Source organism: Tenrec ecaudatus, chromosome 14 (genome assembly GCF_050624435.1).
Source record: "Tenrec ecaudatus isolate mTenEca1 chromosome 14, mTenEca1.hap1, whole genome shotgun sequence".
NCBI lineage: Eukaryota > Metazoa > Chordata > Mammalia > Afrosoricida > Tenrecidae > Tenrec > Tenrec ecaudatus.
Window position 1 is genome coordinate 87,739,294 of NC_134543.1, and position 24,124 is coordinate 87,763,417.

The 24,124-nt window shown below is 38.2% G+C and overlaps 1 protein-coding gene and 1 pseudogene across 1 annotated transcript; both read left to right on the plus strand.

The window, feature by feature from the left end:
- The first annotated feature begins 2,174 nt into the window (after positions 1–2,174).
- LOC142426680 (olfactory receptor 4N5-like) lies at positions 2,175–3,101 on the plus strand (annotated as a pseudogene).
- A 6,501-nt stretch (positions 3,102–9,602) lies between these two features.
- Positions 9,603–10,562, plus strand: LOC142425991 (olfactory receptor 4K2-like). Its single transcript, XM_075531477.1, has one exon. The coding sequence runs from the start codon at positions 9,603–9,605 to the stop codon at positions 10,560–10,562; it is 960 nt and encodes a 319-aa protein (XP_075387592.1).
- Positions 10,563–24,124: the final 13,562 nt, after the last annotated feature.

Here is a 24,124-nt window from a genome sequence, read left to right on the forward strand (position 1 = left end):
TCAAGTGTATGAGTACTTTTCTAATTTCCAAAAGGGGAAAATGCTGATTGATGACAAACCTCATTCTGGACGTCCGTCAACTTCCCGAATGGATGAAAATACCAACTTGTAATGCATTTGGAGTTTGTTCAACCAGGTCAGGCTGCTAATCCTCTTTCTTTTTAGAGGTTCTGAACAGGTAGTATAACAGCATGCTACCAAAAAGGCCTGATTTGTGGCAGACAAGGGTCTGGCATTGCCACCGTGACAGTGCATCTTCTCATGCAGCCATCTGAATACACCAATAATTGACAACAAAAAAAATACCCTGCACGCCTCTCTTGTACCACATACCTTATTCACCTGATTTTACTCTGCAACTTGTTTTTGTTTCCATGAATGAAGAGGGACATGAAAGAACTGTGATTTGACAGCATAGAAGAGGTGAAAATCAATGAGGGTGGTGCTGTAAGCCATCCAAACAAATGAGTTTGAAAAATGTTTTCAAGAATAAAATTGCAGATTTCACAAATGTATTAAGTGCAATGGAGAGTAATTAGAAGGTGATAAGGTTGTTTTATTAAAAAAATTAAATACATAACTTTGAAAATAATTCCATATTTTGATACCTCCTTGTAATTATTTATAAATTGTATATACACCAAATATAGCAATATGTCATTTATATTATAAATATTTTCAAATACAATTTTATAAGTTTAGAATACAGTGTGGTAGGCATATTTATATGCATGCATATAAATAGTGCTAACTAGTGCTATATATAAATGAGGCCCAGGTGATGCAGTGGGTGAAGCCCTCCACTGCCAACCAAAATGTCAGTGGTTCAAACCCACAGGTTGCTCCCCAGGAGAAAGACGAGGCAGCCTGCTTCAGTAAAGACTTACAATTTTGGAAATCTTACAGAGCAATTCCACTCTGTCCGGTACAGAGGTTTGCTGTGAGTCAGATGAACTTGATAGCAGTTAGGTTTTGGTGATATATTATTAATTAATTTGACATCTCATTGGATAATCATGTACACCTTCTGAAATGAGTACAGTCTACTAAAAAGACTGGCATACTGGCCTCTGAAACGGAATTTTTTCCACAACAGTTTGGACAGGGTTGGACTTCTAATCCCAGCAAAGGAGTAATTTTGGACTAGTTATCTCATTTTTAATGTTTTAAATATGCAACCAAAAGATGCATCAATTGATTTAAAGCTGTGAGAAATAATTTCTTAAACAATTTAATCTGAGTTGTATATACCTTACATTATTCTATCATTTGCAAACCAGATAAAAATTTCCTTTTCTTTTACATAAGGATTTAAACTGCAAGATATTTATAACAATTTTTAACACTTTCATTTCAAAAATGTGTGAGTTAAGATCATTTCACAAGAAGTATTTTATACTGTCAATTTTTTATTGTAGCATATTATTTGTTGACATATTATTTGATGACGCCCCAATAAGTGTAATACTGGGGTCAAAGAAAGGTGGTTTGGGACTATACATATTTCAGACTGAGGCTATTAATTAGGCTGCATAAACAGTATATGAAGTGGCCACAAAAGTGATATTCAACCAAGGATACAACTAGGGGACTACTTTTAAGTTTAGTGAAAGGCAGAGTTATTATGTGGAAACCTGATGATCAGTTTGGGGTTACAGTATATAAGATCACCAGACTAGAGGCAGGGCACTAGGCATATAAATAAAATCATACAGAGAGTAAGCAGAGTTAACAGGGGGAACAGGGTTTTCCACAGGGACCAAAGGAATACAGTTTTAGGCTTGTGTGATTAAGAAAAAATAGGTCTATCTCCCCCACCCAAATAGATAAGCCTCAAACATATTTCCCAAATAAAGTCAAAGATCTTGATGCTTGAAGTTATGCTGCATCTGAATGAGGACTGGGCTCAAGAAGGTAGGAATTCCAGGGTGCAGGAACCTAGACTCCTGAAGTGAAGAACAGCTCCATAGAAGTACATGGCTGAATGGAAGTAAGAGTGTTGATTTGAGATTAGGGGTTTTGTGTGTTTGTTTTAATCAAAATGAATAAAGGTTAGGGGAGTTTGCCAATAGTCTATGTTGCTTTTGGCTTAGGTAAGGAGTGTTAAATGTTTTGTTTGTTTGTTTTTGCTGAAGAAGCGCTCCTTGCTTCTTTCTGCACCCCAGGCCACGAAGATGGAGATAAGAAATACCACTGTAATGACAGAATTCATCCTTCTCGGTCTTACTCAGTCTCGAGACCTTCAACTCCTAATCTTTGTGCTAGTGTTAGTTTTCTACCTCATCGTCCTTCCTGGAAATTTCCTCATCATCCTCACCATTGTATCAGATCCTGGTCTCTCAGCTCCCCTCTACTTCTTCCTGGGCAACTTGGCTTTCCTGGATGCGTCCTATTCGTTCATTGTGGCTCCCAGGATGCTGATGGATTTCTTTTCTGAGAGGAAGGTGATTTCCTATCCAGGATGCATCACTCAGCTCTTTTTTTTGCACTTCCTTGGAGTAGGAGAGATGTTCCTTCTTGTTTTCATGGCTTTGGATCGCTATATAGCCATATGTCGACCTCTACACTATTCAGCGATTATGAAACCGTGAGTTTGCTATGCGTTCATGGGGGCGCTGTTCCTGGGAAGCTTTGCGCATGCCTTTGTACAAGTGGCACTTATCCTCCACTTGCCTTTCTGTGGCTCCAACCAGCTGGATAACTTCTTCTGCGATGCCCCGCAAGTCGTGCAGCTGGCCTGCACAGACACTCTCTTAGTGGAGGTCCTGATCGTCTCCAATAACGGCTTGCTCATCCTCCTGTGTTTTCTCGGCCTTCTGGCCTCCTACGCCGTCATCCTCTTCCATTTAAAAGGGTGCTCGTCTGCAGGGAAGCGCAAGGCCGTGTCCACGTGCACCACTCACATCATCATCGTGTTTCTCATGTTCGGACCTGCCATTTTCATCTACACTCGCCCCTTCAGAACTTTCTCTGCTGACAAAGTGGTTTCTCTTTTCCACACAGTGATTTTCCCTCTGTTGAATCCGGTGATTTATACTCTTCGGAACCAGGAAGTGAAAGCTTCCATGAAAAGATTATTGAATCGGCACATGACAAGTTGAAAGGGGGAAAATGTAGATAAGACTAAAAAATGCATATGAAACCAATGAGTGAATTTGAACTTGAGTATGATAGTGATAGTTCCCTGTCCGGTCAGTTTATTTGTGGCAGATAGCAGAGACCTACCTAATTATTTTGAAAAGATAATTCAATATGGGGGATTAAGTACTTACATAAAGATTAAAAAGCCCAGAAGAGCAGCCAATAGGCTGGGATTCCAGAGTTGGCTCCCAGAACAATACAGAAGATCTAGAAGGACAGTATAGAAGACCTACCTAATTAGTTTTTGCCTTTCACCAACAGAAAAATGACACCAGATTATCTCCAATGATCTATGGTCACTATACATTAATCAGATCTCCTCTAATCAATCAGAAACCTCTCATGCTGATGCTTCTCTGAATTATGTTATTTCCAAAATCAAGTTTCATATGACAGCATATATAGTAGGCAGAACCCCCAAACATATCTAGATACCAAAATCCAATAGTAGAGTTATTTTTTTTACATTTTGAAATTAATCTCAAATTTAAATATTTATTATTATAAACCACGTGCATACTAAAAATAATCAGACTACAGAAAAAGTGGTCTAGATCCTCAAATGACTTATTTCCCATCCCAATTTTTCACCTATCACTTTGCTTGCTATTTTGCTGAAAGATATGTTAGCAGAAAATTTCTTCAGGTCTCTTAAAAACCTTTATCCTGCATGTCTGACCCTGTGACCGAGATGATGTTGCCCAATATTGATCCCACAAATGTCAACTTGTCCACCTGTGCACCAAATTCCATCCGCTGTTTTCTGTGCAAGGCCATTATGCTGGCAATTCTTCTCTTTCCTTTTTGCATCAACTTTCCTTTTCTTATTACACATTTACCTTCAGCATATAATCCAAAACAAAACCATTTTCCTTTTTTCTTCCTCAATATATCACCTCAGTGTCCCTTTTATTTACTGCAATGTATCTAAAAGCCTTTATATTTTTACTGTGCCTCTTCGACCCAGTCAGTCACTCCAATAAAACTTCTACCACAATTACCATTGTCTTTGCTCTTATTGGTCCTCACTCAGATTTCACTGTTTTTGACTTGTGAGTAATATTTAATTTTGTCTATCACTCCCTCTTGTTTGAACCACAGCCTTCTCAGGACTCCTTCTTCATCTTCCAGAAATAACTCGGTGAACCCAACAGCAGTCTCTCAATGACTGTGCTAGCTATTCCAACTTCATCGGTTTTAAATGACACTTAGATGCTAACAGATGATTAAGAATTGATGATATCGAGGAAGAAGTATAAACTACATTAAAGACATTAGAACAAAATAGCTATAACAACAAAAACTCCAGGAATGGATGGAATATCAATGGAATGTTTTACAAGCCAAGGCAGCACTGTCTATACCCCAAAGTTTAGAAAAAAGCTATTTTGGTCATCCTACTAGCAGAGTCTTGAATTTGTTTCCATTCAAAGAGAAATTACCTAAGAAAATGAGGAAATAATCCAAGAGTATCATTAATAGCACATGCAAGTGATATTTTGTTCATAATTCAAAAACAACTGCAATAGTACATTGACAAGGAGCTAATATCAATTCCAGCCAGATTCAGAAGAATATGGTGGACAGGAGATGTCATTGCTGATATCAGATGGATCTTTAATGAAAGCAGAGACTAACCAGCAAGGTGCCTATTTGTTTTTTTTTGTTGGTCATGCAAAAGTATCAATTGTGGGAATCACAATAAACTATGGATAACATTGTGAAGAATGGAAATTCCAGAACATGCCATGGTGTTCACGAGGAACCTGTAACTAGACCAAGAGGTACTTGTTCAAAGGGAATGAGGAGCTACGTCATGCTGGAAGAAAATGTGTGCTCTGGGGCTGTACCCTTTCACCACACTTATTCAATCTGCCTGCTGAGAAGATGGACAATGTGAAGAGCCTGGCAATAGGATTGGAATAAGCTTATTAACAATGGCAACATATTGATGACATAACCGTGCTTGATGAGAATGAGAAGGATTTGAAGTACTTCTTAATGAAAATCAAAGACTAAAGTTTCCAGTAGGAATTGTAACTCAATGTAAACCAAATAAAAATCCTCACAACTGGACCAATAGACAATATCATAAAAAAGAAAACATTGAAATGCCAAAACATTTCATTTTACTTGGATTCAATATCAATATTCAGTCTAGACATCAAATGGCATATTGAATTGGGTAAACCTGTGGCACAAGACTTTTTGAAAAATAGTTATGTTGCTATATAGTTAATATATCACACAATTCAGTTTTTCAACATATTATGAAGGGTTGTGCATTCTTCACCACAATGAACCTTGAATATTGTTTTTCCTTCTTGTACCCATTGCTGTTGGCTCCCCACTTCACCCTAGCTCCCCTTCTGTTCAACCAGGTGCCATTTATCTTTGTTGTTCTCATAGATCCACCCATCCTGACTTCTCTGTACAGAAAAACATACAAAACAGAGAGAAAAAAACAAACAAGGACCCCCAACAATGACCAAATAAAAAAGAGAAAACCTCAATCGATAAGAAATTAAGAAATAGTTTAAAAGAATACATTGATGTCATACATATGTATGAATTGTTTTTATCAACAGTATTTTAAATTGCATACCAATGAGTAAAATAATGATGCTATCAATCCCATTAGCTTATGCTCCATAGAGATGATTTATGGTGTGCTCCAACAACATGACACTGATAGCTCAAAAGTGAACCAGGGACATAGATATATATAAACCATAGACATATGAATGGATTTTGAGATCCCAATTGTCCTTAGCCCAATATAAGAACAATTAGGTCTTGTGACATGGCCCTGAATGATACTCACTTTTATGAAGAGATCACTGAAGATATAAATGTGATAGCAAAATGTGGTTAAGAAATCAGATGGTGCTGGCTATTAGAAAAATAGCATCTGGAGTCTTACAGTCTTAACTTAAAACAAGCAGCCATCTAAGAGAGGAGTCTGCTAAGTCTACACTGAAGACCTTTGTAAAGAGTTAAAAGAGCAAAGATGTCCCTTTGATGACAACATGTGCTTGTCCCAAGCCATGGTATCTTCAGTCATCTATGTGTGTGAAAGTTGGACAATGATGCATTTGGATTTTGGTGTTGGCAAAAAACATTGAAAGTACTGTGGGCCTCTCGAAGAACAAAGATGTGGTGAAAGAAGCACAGCCGAAGTGCGCCTTAGAAGGGATACTTTGGGCATGTTATCAAGAGAGACCAGTCCCTGGTAAAGAGAGGGGCATGTCATGGCTAGCCCCTGATAAAGATAGCATGCTTGGCAAAGAGGAGAGTTAGCAAAAAAAGAGGGAAACTCTTGACAGGATAGATTGACATGATGGCTACAAACATAAACACAGACATAACAGTTGTGAGGATGGCCTAGGACCGGACAATGCTTCACTCCGTGGCACACAGGGTTGCTCTAAGATGGAACTGACTTGGCAGCACTAATGACAGCAACACATGATGACAGTCATGACCCATAAACTCTGGGGTCTGGCACCCAGGACTTATGTCTTAGCTTCCCTTTCACCTCTTAATCTCACCTCTAGCATAACATATTCTACACTAGTGGTCTTCCCGACATGTTATCTCTGTTCATTATAATTCCATCCTTACAGACTTTTGACCAAAGATGTAGCATCTCAATATAAGGGGCATATTTTCTGTCATAGTCTATATTTAATCCGTTTAAAGAAATCTGGGTTTAGTCTCCTGTTGCTGTGCTGTTGTTGGGTGTCATTAACTTTATTCTGACTCTTGGAAACCCTAGGATGGTACTCATACAGCAGGCTGAACCCCTGTCGGATCCTGAGAAATCATCACAGTCACTGCTGTGTTTGAGCCCACTGCTTCAGGCACTGTGTCAACCCATCTCCTCGAAGGTCTTCCTGCTTTTCATTGACTCTCTGTTAGATAAAATATGATGTGGGTCTCCCGGAACTAGGCCCTCATGATAACATGTACAGGATAGAGAGGTGACGTCCCACCATTCTCATGTCTAAGGTATATTCATATTGTGCTTCCAAGATAGATTTCTTTTTTCATTTTTAGGAGCCCGTGTTATGTTTCGTGTTTTTTACTGACACTCTAGGCTTATATTGTCTTCCTCATTCACTGTCTACCTTTCACAGGCCTACGAGGGAGGTGAAAAAAGCAGGCCTTGAGCCTAGTTCTCAAAGTTGCATCTTTGCCCTTTAACACATTTAAGAGTTTTTATGCAGCAGATTTGATCAAAGCACTATGTCATTTGATTTATTGACTGGTGCTTCCATGAGCATTGATTGTGAACCCAAGCTCTCTCTCCCATACCGCTTTTTACTTTTCTGCTGGGTTCGATACGCCATTGCAATGGCCACACAGATCTCACACATAATACGGATAACAACAGGGCTGAGTAGGGGAGTTAACAGGTTGCAATTCATATGAGAAATGCTCATGATGCACATATTTAGCAGCACTGTCTATTCTCAGTGATGCCTGCAGGCAGACCTCTCTCTGGCTTTCAACCTCTTTCCCTGCTTGGGCCATGTTACAAAACTTGTTCAGTCAATACTGAACTTTTCCATGTTTCATCTACCTGTGGAGACTCTCATTATAGCTATGAGCTTATGTTATTTTTAATATCCTCTAAGAAACTTTAATCCTTCTTAGAGTACACGATTTTTTCAATAATCAAGGAATTGCTGAAGACACATTAATCTAAAGGAATAAATTCTCAACTCTGGGATTTTAAACATCGTAGCATAATGATGGGGGTGTCCTCAGATTTAAAGAGTACCCATTGCTCCTTATATGCTCTTTAAATAAATTTATGTATGTTTCCACCAAGGCCAGTCCCAGTTGTGTCCTTTTCTCTCTTGAACACTGATTCACCAATGTAGTGTATCCTCACTTTAAATAGCAAAGACACATTCCACATTTCTTGTTGCAATGCTTAGGAAAGTCAACTCTAAGTTTTAATAACTCCCACTGCAAGTAGATTATTGCATGTAATCCCCAATCTCCTGAAGGTCACTGTCTTCTAGTGTCTTTTATATTAAGACAGGACATAACATATATTCAATCTTCAGGCCTCTGGATGTTCAATAAAGATCATGGTGATTTCTATAGGCTTGTGGATCTTGAAGGACATGGTGTTGTTTATTCCTGCTGTGTAACAGGTAGGTAAAGAGGTAAAAGTGATGTTTAAAGATGTTAACAAGGAGTTATAATTGTCTTCAGAGAGCATAGAGAGATGAAATTATTAAGCATTGCTTTTGAAGTTATATCAAACAAAAAGTAAAAGAGTCATAGTAAAGCAATACTATATCTGTAACTTGAAGATATAAAGAGGGAGGTTACAAAGAGGAATCATTCTATTGAATGAAGATGAGATGGGTTCTTTTGGAGATAAAGAAGAAAGAACTCTTAATAACACAACACTTTATTCCCTTACAATGAGTTAAAAACTTACGTACGTAATAAAACAACTCCTATGGATAAACCAGGAAAACATAGTACATATTTAAAGGAATGAAGTTGAGATTTCTCAATGCATTTAATGAAACAAGGAACTGATTTGATCAATGAAATACAACAGGTTGCCTATGTTATACTAAAATTTTATAAATTGTCTTATCTTTTGTTATTGGGAATGTACATAGCACAACGTACCTCAATTCAGCAATTTTTACGTGTACCATTTCGTCACATTGGTTACACTCTTCAGGTTGTGCGACTGTTCTCACACTCCTTACAGTATTCCCTTTCCGCCCTTCCCCCTTATTGGAAGGGAGCACCATGAGAAGAATGAAAGGCAAACGATGTCAATGTTAACATGAGATCATAAACTTCCATTCCACTTTTGGTCTCCATTAGTTTTATGGAGTGAAGAATCAAAAATAAATTGCTAATCCCCTTTATAGGAGAGCTTAGTAGGACTTCTGAAACCATTGCATTAAATAGTAGTCGGTCAATCCAATGTTCAATCACAATCAGTTCTAACTCTTACATTTCGTTGTATATGTTTGTGCAACAGAATGTGTGATTTCAATGATCTGTTTTATTTACATGTCTTAAAAGGATTGTGATAAGAGTTGTATGAGCCCCTAATAAAACGTTTAAAAAAAGTTGAGCACACAAACAGAATGCAGCTTTCCTCTATAAATGCAGATAATGATATTTCAGTAGGTGGAAGCAAAATTCTTATTTCTTGGTGGCTGTGTCATTTACATAGGCCAATATGTTCTGATGCTGCTCGTCAAGGCTCTGTTTTCAGAAGAAATTTATGATCAAAGCTGTTAAAGTTAATTGAAAAAGAATTTTTTTCACTGAGAGCATTTTTAGACTGCAAGTATAGTGTGTAATAAATTATTCGGTGATATTATTCCTTCATAGGTATTGCAGAAGTATTACGTTCTACTAGCTCGGCCGTTTCATTTCTTTTAAGAGTAGAGAGAAGAGTCTGCAGATCAATGGAGGGCTTCAACCATTCCAGAGTGGCGGAATTTGTGTTACTGGGACTTACTGAATCCCCTGAGCTCCAGATTTTCCTCTTTGTGGTGTTTTGCATTTTCTACTTAATCACCATGTTGGGCAACTGTCTGATTTTACTCACGGTCATTTCCACCGCACACCTCCACTCCCCCATGTACTTCCTACTCAGCAACTTGTCTCTCATTGACATGTGCCTGTCCTCCTTTGCCACTCCCAAGATGATCGTGGACTTCCTTGCTCAGCGCAAGACCATCTCTTTTGAAGGCTGCATTTCACAGATCTTCTTCCTGCACCTCTTCACTGGAACTGAGATTGTGCTACTTATCTGCATGTCATTTGACAGGTATATTGCCATATGCAAGCCTCTCCATTATTCAACAATTATGAGTGAGCAAGTGTGTGTTGGGCTTGTGGTGACTTCTTGGACAGTGGGCTTGTTGCACACCATAAGCCAGTTAGCTTTTACCCTCTATTTGCCCTTCTGTGGTCCCAATGTTGTAGACAGTTTTTTCTGTGACCTTCCTTTGGTAATCCACCTGGCTTGTATAGATATTTATGTTCTCGGCATCTTTATGATTTCAACCAGTGGTGTGATTGCTCTTCTGAGTTTTCTGCTTTTGCTCACCTCCTACATCATTGTTCTCGTCACCATCAAACACCACTCCTCCACAGCATCGTCTAAGGCTCTTTCGACCTGCACAGCACACTTCATAGTTGTCTCCATGTTCTTTGGGCCCTGCATTTTCATCTATGTATGGCCTTTCACCAACTTCCTGGTGGACAAAGTCCTCTCTGTTTTCTATACCATTTTTACCCCCTTTCTGAATCCACTTATCTATACTTTGAGAAACCAGGACGTGAAGGCAGCAATGAAGAAGAAACTAAGTTATCAAAATTTTAATATTGGGAAAACCGCACCACGTTACCCAGTGCAATAAAATAGCTCTCCTCTCTGATATTTACTGCCATCAATTTTGTGGATAGAGCAATAGTAAATCAAATTTAGAATGCCTTTGGGGTAAGTTAATCTAAGGTCCTGAGAAGAAAACACAGGGTTTTGATAGCTATGAAACATCTGTCCCAAATTCAGTGTTTGCAAGCCTTGTGCAATTATAAATTCATTTGAACTATTATTGAAATCTGCAGGTTATTTTATTAAAGTGTACATATCATCAAATTATGAAAATAAACAGGGGTTTATGAAATGTTAACGCTATAAGAAACATGCCTAACTTTAAGATTACTTGGAAAAATCTGAGGTTCATATTTATATTCTGTCTCCTACTCAGAAGAGTTCCACTCTGAGCTCGGGTGACTTGAGTGGGCTGTGGGTATGCTGCTAACCGCAAGGCAGCACAAAGCCGCCAGTCACTCCTCACGAGAAGGACGAGACTCTCTGCTCCCATAACGTGTCTCAGAAACCCCAAAGGCCACATCGACCTTATCCTATGGAGTCTCTGTGAGTCGCAATCGACTCAATGGCAGTGAGTGAATTTGGCTAGCTTTGTGGTGCTCTGATGGTGTCAGCTTATAGGCTTTCAAGGAATATGATAATTGAATTCCTTACAGCATTGGAACTATTTTCAAAGGCAGATTCATACTGCAGATAGATTCTTTTGGACATTTGGAGCATTCTTGATTCAATGGGTTCATTTCTTTATGTTCTGAGTCAAACTTGAAGAAGAAAGTGCAATTAAAAAGATCTAAAATGTAACACTGTTGGCCCAGAGCAGCACAGTTTCTTAATGATTTTGAAGATTCTTATCTTACATGGTAAGTGATCTGTCAAATAATTATTCAAGTGGAAATTTCTGATATTTAAAACAGAAAATGAACTCTTCAAATCTAATTGCTTTATATCCTGGCTTACGATCATTGTTATTATGTATTCATTTAATACCATAAGTAAATATTTGAGAAACCGATTCACCAATATACTAATGGCAAGCTTTTCATTTCTAAAGCAAAATATTCCAAAATCTCCTTAGTCTTAGTATAAAATATGTCATTTTAAAAATAATGTGACCTGTAGAAAAAGGTGAAACAAATTTCAGAAATATTTGACCTAATTCTCACTTTTTTATTATCCATCAACCTAAATATGTTTTTGTGTGTGCTGAAGGTGATTCTAGAGAATCATCTTAAAGTTGAGAGATGTGAATTAAACATGAATTTTTAGTAATCATTTATTTTTTGTACAGTTATAAATTATTTGGAATAATAAAACAAGAGCAACTTCTCCTGAGAAGTTGATACCTAGTCCTGAGACAGGATACCTAATAATTTCAGGAACAAAAGACCAATATAGCCATTAAGGAATGGAAAAGGTATTCATACTGCGTATATTTTAATTATTTTATTAAGGATAGAAAATTCCCCGGAATATTTTCAGTTCTTCCTCTATTCTATAAAGGCTGAAGGGAATAAAGAAAATCTGATTGACAAATGAGAGTTATTTTGCCTCCTATCTAGTTAACATTTCTAAGTTAAAATTAAAATTGTAAAATAGAGCCTGAAATACCACAATAATACCAAAATTTTCAGATTTGGCAGGAAGCCAATAGACTCTATGAAAAAAATAACAACATATTCAGATGTTTGCTTCTAAGAGAATAACAAGCCACATTAAAATTCAAATTTTAATGTGATTAAGCACTAGAATTGTAGGTACAAATTCACAAAATTCTATGCTTCTTCAACAGTGTCTCTCAGTGACTCTCAGCGGGCAACAATTCAACTTGTGCTTATCTGATCTTTGAAGGTTTTAGAACATAATATTGAATCACAGTTAGTACCGGGCGAGGTATCATTTAGTTTTTATAATGAGAAATTCCACAATAATCTGTTGTTTGAAGTGCATATGTAACTAGTTATAAGATACACCTCAATCATCTACTTTATAGACGCTTCATAGTTTTTTTCTGATGTGCATTTTGCTAAAGACCATTTCATAGTATAAACGGAGATATCCAGTAGAATATGTTTTATATCATGAGATTAAAAAACAAATATAATAACCGAAAAACCTAATGTCTGGAGGTTTCCTAGAGCTGGCTCCGGGCTGAGTCACTTTAAGTGGTAAAGAACATTCCTCTAGGAATGTCTACATATGAACTTGGCAATCCCATCTTGACGCTGTCATTTGTGCTATCCTGGGACAGGGACTTCACTCCTGGATGTTCTTCTCATCTCACCTCTAACACGAGGAAAACAAAGTAGATAGCTATGGTGTGTCACTGCTTAATGAAATGTGAAAAGAATGCTCATAAATGTCATTTCCATTCTCTCTCAGCCCTACGGACAGCCACACAAAATAAGTTTGTTTTGAAGTCATCTGCTTTTGAAGGATCACTTTACTCAGGCCCAACCACCAGTATGCAACATTTGGTACCCTAGCTATAGGATGACTCTAGGAGTGTATTTGAAATGACACACTTCCGCCAAACAAGAGGAGCACGGTGCCATTTCCCATCGTGAAAATGGTGATAACAAAATTAGGCAGGTTATCTGATACTTTGAGATTCATATTATTAACAGTATAGTGATGGATGGTATCTTTTTTAATTCACTGGAATATGTGAAAAGAATTCTGGCAAATGATATTAATAGTATCGTACATTTATCTTCGAATTTTGGTCTTAACATGCTTAAGCACAAACAAGTTCCAGGTCCAATATTGGAACTCTGAAGTTAAATCAAGCACAAAAGTTTGGTTTTAAATATTTGTTTCTTCTTTTCCAAATCACAAACTCTTCCTTCTTGCCTCAAAATCAGTCAGACAAAGAAAAGATTGAAGGGAAAATGTATTTTTTCCTCATATCCATTCTTCAGGTAAAATTTTGATCTTGTTTTAAAATATGAAATTTTGTTTCTGAAAGTTAACCTTTAGCTCAATGATCACTTGTTGAGCTCTCGCTCTCCTCAAGGCTCTTTCTGCGTGATGCAAACACACTAAATACAAGGAGGTTGGTCTGTCTACAGGAAAAAGGATGATGACTCTGCAGTCGTCTGAAGTCCAGTCACAAAGCTTTGGCTGTGTAAACTCGACATTTTAAAAGATTCTAAGCCTCAGTTTCTTGATCTTTGTAATAGTTGCCTTTAATTACTAGAAATTATTTAAAGATTAACAAAACATAGTTGAAACATTTAGCATTAAGGTTTAAATGAAAACTAGATAATAATGTTGTTACTGTTACTGTTGTGTTTTTATCTATAACATTACAGGGTTCTGGATGGAACCAGGTGTTTACTTAGAACTGGAGAGCACAGTTTTAATTCTGTACTAAGATAGTTAAGTTAGCTAATATTTACTACTATGGAAATATTGGATTTGTGCCAATTATTATTCTTTGTTGTGTTTACTTTTGTCCTTAGTATGCATGTATTTTTTGGAAAGAAGTATTATTTTTGTGCTTTACTTAATCATTGTAACTTTAAATATATTCAAAGATTGAATGAAGGGAAAAATAGTAAATACATAATCAGTAGATCAGTGTCTTATTTTATCACAGACATATGAAAATAAAATATGCATTGTTGAAAGAAGACACATTAGGTTAGGTTTGGCTGTCTTTAAATGCTTTTACTCATCCAAACGATTTTAATGGAGTACTTTAACATTGTTATCAAATGAGGTTTACAAAAAGGGCATTATCTGGAAACTAACGGTGATAACTGGAAAAAAAAATCAAACCTATTGCCTTTGAGTGGGTTCTGATGCACAGTGACCCTGTAGTCCGAGTAGAGCTACCCCAAACCTGTCATCTTTATAGGCGGAGTTTCTCCATTTCTTTATCCTATGGAATATATGGTGGCTTCAAACTAACCTTTAAACCTGACTTTAAACAATACACTCATGACTGACAGCATGTATGTGTTGCATATCTACTCCATTGACAATGGGATTTTTTAATTTAACAAGTCTCTTTTGGGGGGCTCATACAACTCTTATCACAAGCCATACATACATCAATTGAATAAAGCACCCTTATACATTCATTGCCCTCGTCATTCTCAAATTTCGCCTTACACTTGGGTTCCTGGAATCAGCTCGTTTTCCTTTCCCACTTCCTCCCTCCCCACTTTCCCCTACCACCTGAACCCTCACTAGTTTATAAATTATTATTTTATCTTATCTTACACTGCTCGGCGCCTCCCCTCACCCACCTTCTCAGGCAATGAGGTTTTTACTGAAGTAAGAGCAAGGCAGTGCTGGATGACTGGCTCAAAGATGCCAGCTGGCACGCATTCCAAATGGCATAGTTGCTGCCATCTCTGAGCAGGGGATTTCTGTCTTTTTCCTTCTGAGGTCAAAACCCCACTAGCAAAAAATATGGGTTTTATGCAACATGTGGAGTACATTGGCCACGAATGAACCATTTCAAATGGTTTGAACCTCGGGCCTTTTAGTTCATAGTCAAGCAGTTAACCACTCTCTACGCCATGGAGCTCCTTTGAATGGCAACACTTGTTATTTGTTGACATTATACATCAATAAACAAAGTTCTACAGTAGAGAGATTTTGTCGAGAAATATGAAAATATAAGGGAGCTATCTATTCAGAGAAAAGGAAGAATGTCCTATTCAGGAAATGGTTAAAATTAGACATTTGAAAGGACAGCATCTAGAAAGATAGTTCATCCCCGAAGCTGGCAGTTGGTAGGCGATATCACTTGGGCAGCTCTGGTGGTACAGTCCTTTCCCGGGGACTTGGCTAAGCCCCAAACTGTCCCCTCTGAGCTCTCACGCATTGTGCCTAGTTTAGAATTCTGCATTGGCACAATATGCCAACCATTCTTTTTATTTATTTATATTTTGGTGTTGAGAATATGAAACCAGAATTACGCTAATTCTACAGTTTCTACATGTACAGTTCAACATGTAATCTATCTCAATATCGCACAAGTCTCCCAGGACTCTGCTGTCACTACACTGAGGGTGATTTACTCATATGATTGTCATCAACAAAGGATGATCAAAAGATATATTTGAAAAGAAAATATAAGAGACAATAATCAAGGGAAGAAAAAGGATATTGGCAGAATAGATTCTTAGATATTAATGCATAATTAGGGTTCCATTCACTCCCTGCTCCCAATGCAATTCACGAAATAGTCTTCCTGATTAGTTCCCAAATGCATATTGATTCTACTACCAAAGAAAAAGTATAACAATTATTTAAAATGCCCTCGTTTCCTATCTGTGAGATAAGGGAAGTTACTGTGATTATTGAGAAACACTCTAGTTCTGGTGACACCAGAAATATTTCATAGTGACCCCTTGAAAATGTTTGTACTTGGGCAGAAAGTGTGTGACAAAAAATTGTATTAACTCGTGAGTGATGTAGTGTTTTTGTTGCTGTAGATGTAGTGGGAGTGTGCACGTACATGCGGTAGTCCTATACATTCCTATACATGTACATGCTACGGAACACGGTGAACGAAAGCATGTATGCCGTGCATACTCTTCATTAAGCTTTGAGGTATCAGAGCCCAAAGTGGGAAAATCCACTTTGTCGAAGGCTATTCATGGCAGGGAAAGAGCAAGGCTCATTAGTCTTTGTACCAAGATTCAAGGGATCTACATAGGAGATAAGCCTCCAGTGATCTCCCTCTATCCATAATAGAGGGGTGGGTGGGAGGACAGTAGTTACTAAGTAGAGTGCATCGGAGTCTATAGAAGATCAAAATGATAAACCTGGCTCTAGGATAATTTAAAGGTATAAAACTAAGATGCCTTTCCCATAGGCTCTGAACTCACTGAACTATGGAGTCTTCTTGGTTTCCTAGTCTACCACACTTCTTACTGTTGTGACATGGGATATGTAACTTGTCTCTTTTGATAGGCTTGTCTTTCTTTTTGCTAGAAATCAAGCAGTCACAGGGGATTCTTTTTGTTTTTTAACTCATCATTTATTCAGCAGGAGAAAGGTGAGTCTGTTGGTGAGGTCGAGCTCCACAGCTGAACGGTCCTGCAGAGCAACATGCACAGTTAAAAAGAAATTGCAGACAGACAGCAGAGCGTAGGGGACTGATCTCATTTGGGAATAGAGAAGTGGTGCAAGAGTCCAGAGTTTAGTCACCCATAGGTATTTATAGTTCTTGGGCCTGCAAGCCTCTTGTTATACATATACATCAATTAAATGGGCAAAGTGCTCATCTTGAACAAACCAAAACCTCAACAGGAGTACTTCAAAAGGAGTACCAGGAATGCAAGAGATAAGAGGTGTGTATTGTTCCTTTAGAATGAAGGACAAAGCAAGTGAATGCTCTTAGAAATGAGCTTCTTTTAGCTGCACATGTGGGGAAGGAGGAGCCAGGCACCTGTAGGAGACCGCTTCCTATTAGCATTTCTGGGGGAAGAGGTGCGGTGGAGAAACATCCGTCCTGGAATATGTGCATTGAAGTGCTTTCCATATCTGGGACTGTGGAGGCGTGTCTCTCACTAGGGCTGACGTGCCAAGCCCCGTGGTCACAAGTGCTGGGAGCAGGCCCTGTGTACTTCCCTCCAGGCCCTCAGTTTCCCACCCCTACCCAATCTGCTGTTTATGGGCTGCAGGGGCAACGTGACTGTACTCTGTCCGGCGGCACCTTGTTTAGTAATACAGGAGGCCCAGAAGCTGCAGTATCAATGGCAACTTATGGCCAGAAACGGTTTTCCTGGGGTTACTGGATTGCCAGTGTTTGCTAGCACGTTTTCGGCCACTGGGTCAGCAGTTTCACCTGGAGGGAGGACAAGTGCTGGATGTCAGGCCCTTCTTTCTTTTTGTGGGATCTCTTGAAGGATGCAGCCATCATGTCCATGGTGGGGAGGGAATCAACCTCCACAGGACCAGGAGGCTCCTTCTTTTCCTCCTCCTCCTCCTGCGTCTTTGTCACTCGAGGGCTGGGGTGAGATTCTTCCTAGATGACTTCATCCTCTGTGTCCTCCATCCTCTTGCCTTATTTCTGTTTCTTCTGCATATTTTTATGGGTTTTCTTCAGAATCGTTTTGTCCGTCACCGTTTCTGGTCCTACCATGCCAGGAGCCAAGGGATTCATAGGAGGCAGCCCAGAAAGAGGTGGTGGGTATGGAGGAGGGTAGGGACCAGGAGGTGGGTAGGGCTTTGGGGCTTGGCATCCTGGATACCCTAGTTGTGGTAGCTGGTTCCCCTGGGGCACTCCCGGGGCAGTGTGAAAGGGGCCTGGAAGGCAGGCAGGGTTCACAGGTGGTGGATGGGCAGGGTTAGCACCTCCAGGGTACATAATATTGGGGGAGTATAAATTTGGCCCCAGCTGCCCAGCATTGGCATTCTACAAGTGTCCCCAAGCCTCTGGTCACAGCTGGAAGTTTCTGAGTCCTCAGGAGAGGGGAGAGAGGGGCAGCGTGTGCCAAGCTCGGGGTTCCCTTCACTCCACCTCCCACAGAGGATTCTTAGAACAGAGATAGAAATGAAAACTAGAGGAAATCTCTGTCTCTCTCTTTTTCTATAAAATTATTTCAGTATGGTTTCTTGGTTTCTGAGAACCATTGGGGAGACCTGGTGGCATAGTCATTATGTGTTGAGCTGATAATCACAAGGTCAGCAGTTCAAAATCACTAGACCCTCTATGGAAGGAAAAGAAGTCTTTCTACTCCCGTAAAGATTTACAGTCTCACAAACCCTCATGAGCAATTCTACCCTATCCTATAGGTCACTATGGATTGGAACCAACCCCATGGTAGTGAGTTTGGGGCTTCTTTTGGTTTGGAGGAGCATTGGTGCAACATGTGGCTGCATCTCACTTGTTTTACTTGTTATGGTCTTTTAGACACCAGTGCAAATCACAGCTTCCTTTTCCCTAATATCATCACCACCGTTCCCTTGTCCTCCCAATGACTTATTCCTGATCTCAATTCTACTGCTAGCAATCTGACTTTTGAAAGTTTTATACATGAACTACCATAGGACAACATGGATTTGGAATCAGAGAAGCAGGACCTTAGAATATTACAGCTTAAAAGATCCCAGGAGGAGCCAATCAAATCAGAGTTTTGCACATCGTTGCATAGGCTGAATTGTGTAGCGAAACAAGCCAGTGGCACTCACATATGTATAAGAGTTTTATGTCAAGAAGTAATCTTATATCGAGAAGGCATCTCAGTCCAGGCCAACTTGAGTCCATAAATCAGATGCACATAAGAGCTCTTCTCAGACTCATGTAGCTGGTGCTCTATAATTAAGAAATGAGAAGCAGAATGCAGGAAGATCACAGGCTAGGTGCTGAGTCCAGCGGATCCCAGTGAATGGGAACATGACAGGTTACCGACAGCTGTCAAGGTAAAGTGACCCCATTGGGATGATCCTGGAGGCAAGCATGGACCCCAGAAAGCAGGAAGGAGAAAGGACAGAGAGAGAAGCAAAGTTCCCAGCTTCCCGCTTATAAAAAGGCCACACTCCAAACAAGATATCACCAGGCTGTGACCCAAATGACAGGGTGAACTCCACCCCTAGTAGGAGTGTCTAGTTGACATAGTATCAACCACTACAGTTAATAGTGAAATATGACAAGGTCATTTTATTATCTTTGAAATTCTCTCTAAAGAAATGTGTCTAAAATTTCTATGATAGTTTACTATGAGCTGTGGAATGTCAAAGAAAAGTGTACAGACAGTATGTTTATTATTAAGATGATATTTAATTTAGAAAGTACAGCAAGTTGCCACTTCTAATTATGCCCAAGTCAAGAACTGTGTCAGGTACTAAAAAATTAACACAGGAGAAATTAACAAACAAATGGAAAACAATGACAACTGTGGAAAATAATTCAAAAGAAATCAATACAAGAAATAAAGAAGATTTTTTGAAGAGATAAGCCTTGACAAACTTGAAGGGTGATATAATAAAATCGTACTTGTGTTGTTTGTAAAATCATTGGTGTTTTTTATGGCTTATTTTTTCTTTTTTTGTGTGAATTGAATGAAAGTGCACAGAGCACATCCATTTACCATTCAGCTATTCATATCCATTTTGTTTCAGGTTATTGATTACAGCCCCCACAAAGCAATACCGCTTATTTCAATTTTACCCTAAGTTTTCCATCTTTATTCCTCCTTCTTTCTTACCTCTTCATGCCTTCTGATTTTGCCCTGGGAAAATGCTGCCCATTTGATTTTGAATGCACACAGTCCTGAAATAACAGTAATAACAATAATCTACCAGTGTCGTAGACAGACATGCAAGCTGAACTGGTCTGGGAAGTAGAAAGGGACTGTACCCAGGAATATGTATAGTTTTAACAGAGGATATAAATACATATGTATTTGCCTTTCCTGCAGATCCATAAATATAATAGCGCATACAGAGGGAAATGTTATGAAAACTTCTTAACCATAAACAACACCTTGAAAGAATGAGCACTTGGGTATGAGGTCTCTGGGTCATAGTCTTGGGAGACACAAAGTTCAACTAGCACAATATAGTTCACAAGGAAAATGCTCTACATCCATTTACTTTGGCATTTCAAACTCAAACACACCACCATTGAGTCAATTCCAACTCATATCGGCCCTATAGGACAGAGTAAAACTGTCCTCTGTGGATTTCCAAGATTGTAATTCTTGGTGGGAATAGAGAGCTTCATATTTCTCACAAGGAGCAGCTGGTGGTTTTGAACTGCTAACCTTGTGGCTAGCAGCCCAACGTATAATAACCATTCCATCACCAGGGCTCCACATTGATGATGAAGTGTGTTTTAAAAGTCCACGAGCAGCCATATAAGTTAGAATAATTTGCACCATGTCTGGAGCAAAGAGGGAAGAAAATGAAAGAAACATGGAAACAGTTCAAATGACCAGTGAACCACGTGAACCTCAACCTTCACAGCCTTGAGATCAGAAGACCCAAGATGGAACTACCAACTTCTCGGAAAGAAATCACATTAGAATATCCTGGATAAAGTAGGGTGGAACGAAACTAACCATCTTACAAAGGTCCGGGCTTATTGGTCAGATAAAGAGTGATCAAAACCCCTGAGACCATGGCCCTTGGACAAAGTTTAAGCTTGGGTTTGCACTTACCTCCTTGGCACTGGTATTTTTTAAAACAAAAATTGTAACATAATTTAAAAATATATGTTCTGAAAATAGAGATGAGCAAATTTCTAACTGAGCAGAAACAATGGCATGCCAAACCATTTCTTTGTCAGTTTATTGTAATAAAGCTTCATGAATTTTTAAATACAGCATCAGAGGCTACATCACTTACTCATTATTTTCTTATGAGAGGAGCAGAGGAAAGTAATTATTTGAGTAACATGGGAAATTTTCTCCTGAAGGAGAAATATGACTAAATGGTGGCATGGAGCTTTTAACTAACTGAATTCCTAAGAATTGTAACTGCAAAAAGTTAGTAGACCAACATTAACCACTGTGCGATGGGGGCTTACAATATAGTCTGTGTGGTAGTTACAGAATTTTGTGTCAACTTGATAAAAGAATGAAAGGGTGGAGTTTAGTCTGTCAGTCAGCTCACGACCTGATGGTACCTCCTTGGGGGATGGCCTAATCATGAGGATTCTGGAAACTTCCTATCTTTTTCTCCTGGTAGGTGGACCACACTCTCCCTGCTTCACCTTCCTATTGACATGTAGTCACACTTATGGCAGCCAGAGCCCTGGGGATGCATCCACCACCATTGGATCCAGAAGACTGTGCGCCACCAGCCTGAGATCTTCCTGCCTTCTGTATCAGTGTATGTGACTGCAGGAGTCTGAAGAGTGATTTATGGACTATTATTAACTTATGGATGAGTATGGACTTATGGACTTGACCTGGACTGGATTGAGATGTTTTCTTAGCATACAATTACTCTTTGATATAAAATATTACTTATACACATATGAGTGTCTCTGGATTTATTGCTCTAGTCAATAAATTCCAGACTAACATTCTGGAATAGTCCTTTTCTCAACTTTTGTTTGTTTGATGCTTCCAAATAGTTAGACTTTTTCTTTAGAGTTAATTTTCTATATTGTATTCCTGAAACTTTCCCTTATTTTAGAACAAATTCAAGTCCAACTGAACCCATGACACTTATTTAGCTATAAGTCCAAAGGTCGTATATGCGGAGAATATAATGTAGCATATGATTGATAACCTAAAATGTAGTAAAACAGAACAAGAACCATAATGTTCTCCTTCTCCTCTTCATCAACCAGCCATATGCTATTGGTCAGACTGAAATATTTCCAGCTCAATGCAAGGATTCCTCTTACTAACAAGATTCAGTAGGTGATGGAGGTGGGGCAGTTTTATAATATTTAGAGACTCATAAAAAGTCAAAGATCCTTTTATTATATGTTCACTGTCCTTAATTCATTATCAGATAGTCCCAGTGGTGACTGAACACATTTTTAATACCTAGTGGTTGTTCTTCATCGTGAAAAATGTATTTAAGACTATGCATTTTCAATTCTATCAATTCTAGTAACTTTTCAAATAATTATTCAAAAGTAAACAAATTGTATTTTATAGTTGGTACAGGTTAAATATATATACACATGAACTATTGAGTCACTATTCTAAATTATATTCATTTAGATATGAACAGTCAATATTGTTTTATCTGTCTACTTATATTACCATATATCCATTTAACATCCACTCACTTATACATCTATATTCCTCTCTATTCACTTATTAATCTATCTATCAACTCCATCAAATCTATTTTCAATCATTCTAAATATCCATGTATTTTTGTCTATATTCAGACTAGGGCAATAATAATATTATACAAATAGTATGGCTTTTTTTCTGTTGTAGGCAATTTGCTAATTTTTAGTGCTTACAAATCCCAGGAATTCAGTTTATACATGAAACTGTTTTGTGATGTGCAGCTCTCAGAATGATCATGGCCAAAATGCCTTAAAATAAGTTGGAGAAGTGAGAGGTGAAACTAGGAAGCGAAGAGAGGGCCTTCTAGGCTAGACTGTCATCAAATAGCTTGATGAACGTGGGAAAATAACTTTACTCCTTGTTCCTCAGTTTCATCATCCACAAAATAAATGAAGTTGACTAGATAATTAATATGTTCTACAAATTAGTGCAATTATTTATTCCAATAAATTGTAGGGCCACTATTCCATAGATTCCTTAAATAAAACACTGTTTATCCTGGGAAATGGCTCTGATCATTTAGAACTTTATTATATGCAAACTTGCTTTAGATTTCCAAAATGATCCAGCAAATATTGTTGCTCAAATCTATCTCGTTACTGCTTAGCCAATAAATTAATATCCATATTTTTATATGAGTGGTACAGATTTTGCCTCTAAGGTGACCTTGAGAAAGCTACTTTATTCCTGGGTTTTGGTGTTGTTTTATGTGGAGCGAGTGCTTGGTTGAGACTTCTTTGTACATGACACTTGGACCTTTGCAGCTTTGTTGGACTTATAAGAGCATTCAAATTTTCCTGCAATTTATTCCATTATTTTTAAATGCTGATTTCTCCCCTAGGAAACTCAGAGTAGATAGATAAATCTTATTAAAGATAAGATTGCAAAAATATTAAATAACAAATAATTTTACTTACCAAGAACTTTTCATTTTATTCTGACTTTGGAACTAGAGAAATCCATTCATGGACACCATTATGAGTTAATTTTTTCTCACAGTTCTGCAGGTTATAGGATAGGAGCCACGGTGGTATAGTGGATATGGGTTCGGCTGCTAATTACAAGGTTAGCAGTTCAAAACCACCAGCCTCCTTGAGAGTGAAGGACACGGTTTCTACTTCCTTTATGAGTTACAGTCTAGGAATATGCTACATATCATCAATTCGATGGCAGTAAGTTTGGTTTGGTTTTCATGATAGGTGCTGAGGTTTCCATACTTTTCCTCCTTTCTTAGAGAATATGGCAAGAGACAGGAAAAATCTACTTAAAACAAAAAAAAGAAAACACATAAATGTCTTTATCCATTTGCATATCGTATATTTCATGTATAGAGACCTGAACTTATCTGTGATTTTCAGGGGCAGGTTGGAGGGAGAAGGAACAGGCAACTCATTACTTAGGGGAGGCAGAGTTTCTGTTAAGAGGATGAACAATTTGGAAATAGTTATTGGGATGGTTGAATAACAATGTAAACATGTCACTAAGTGATACATCTAAAATAAGGGTAAATTAATGTTTATATATATTAAAACACAATATGTAATATAAATAAACAAAAGCAATAAAACAAAAATGCATGAGCTTTTTGAAGGAAGGAATATGCAAATAAATGTTTATATCTGACAAAAGTTGGCAATTCTAAAATGTGAATGAAAATACTGAGTAGGGGTTTGATAATGCCCTGTCATAATTGTCATGTATGGATTGAATAAATATGAACATCTCTTAGTGAGTGAGTGCCGAGGTTGATTCAAGAAAGAGTTCTGCGATGACCAATATTACTTTTCTAAAATAAGAAATTATGTGAACCAATTGAAGGAAGCAGGTAAAGCTGAGCAAGTGTTTCATCTTGGTGTGAGGGAAA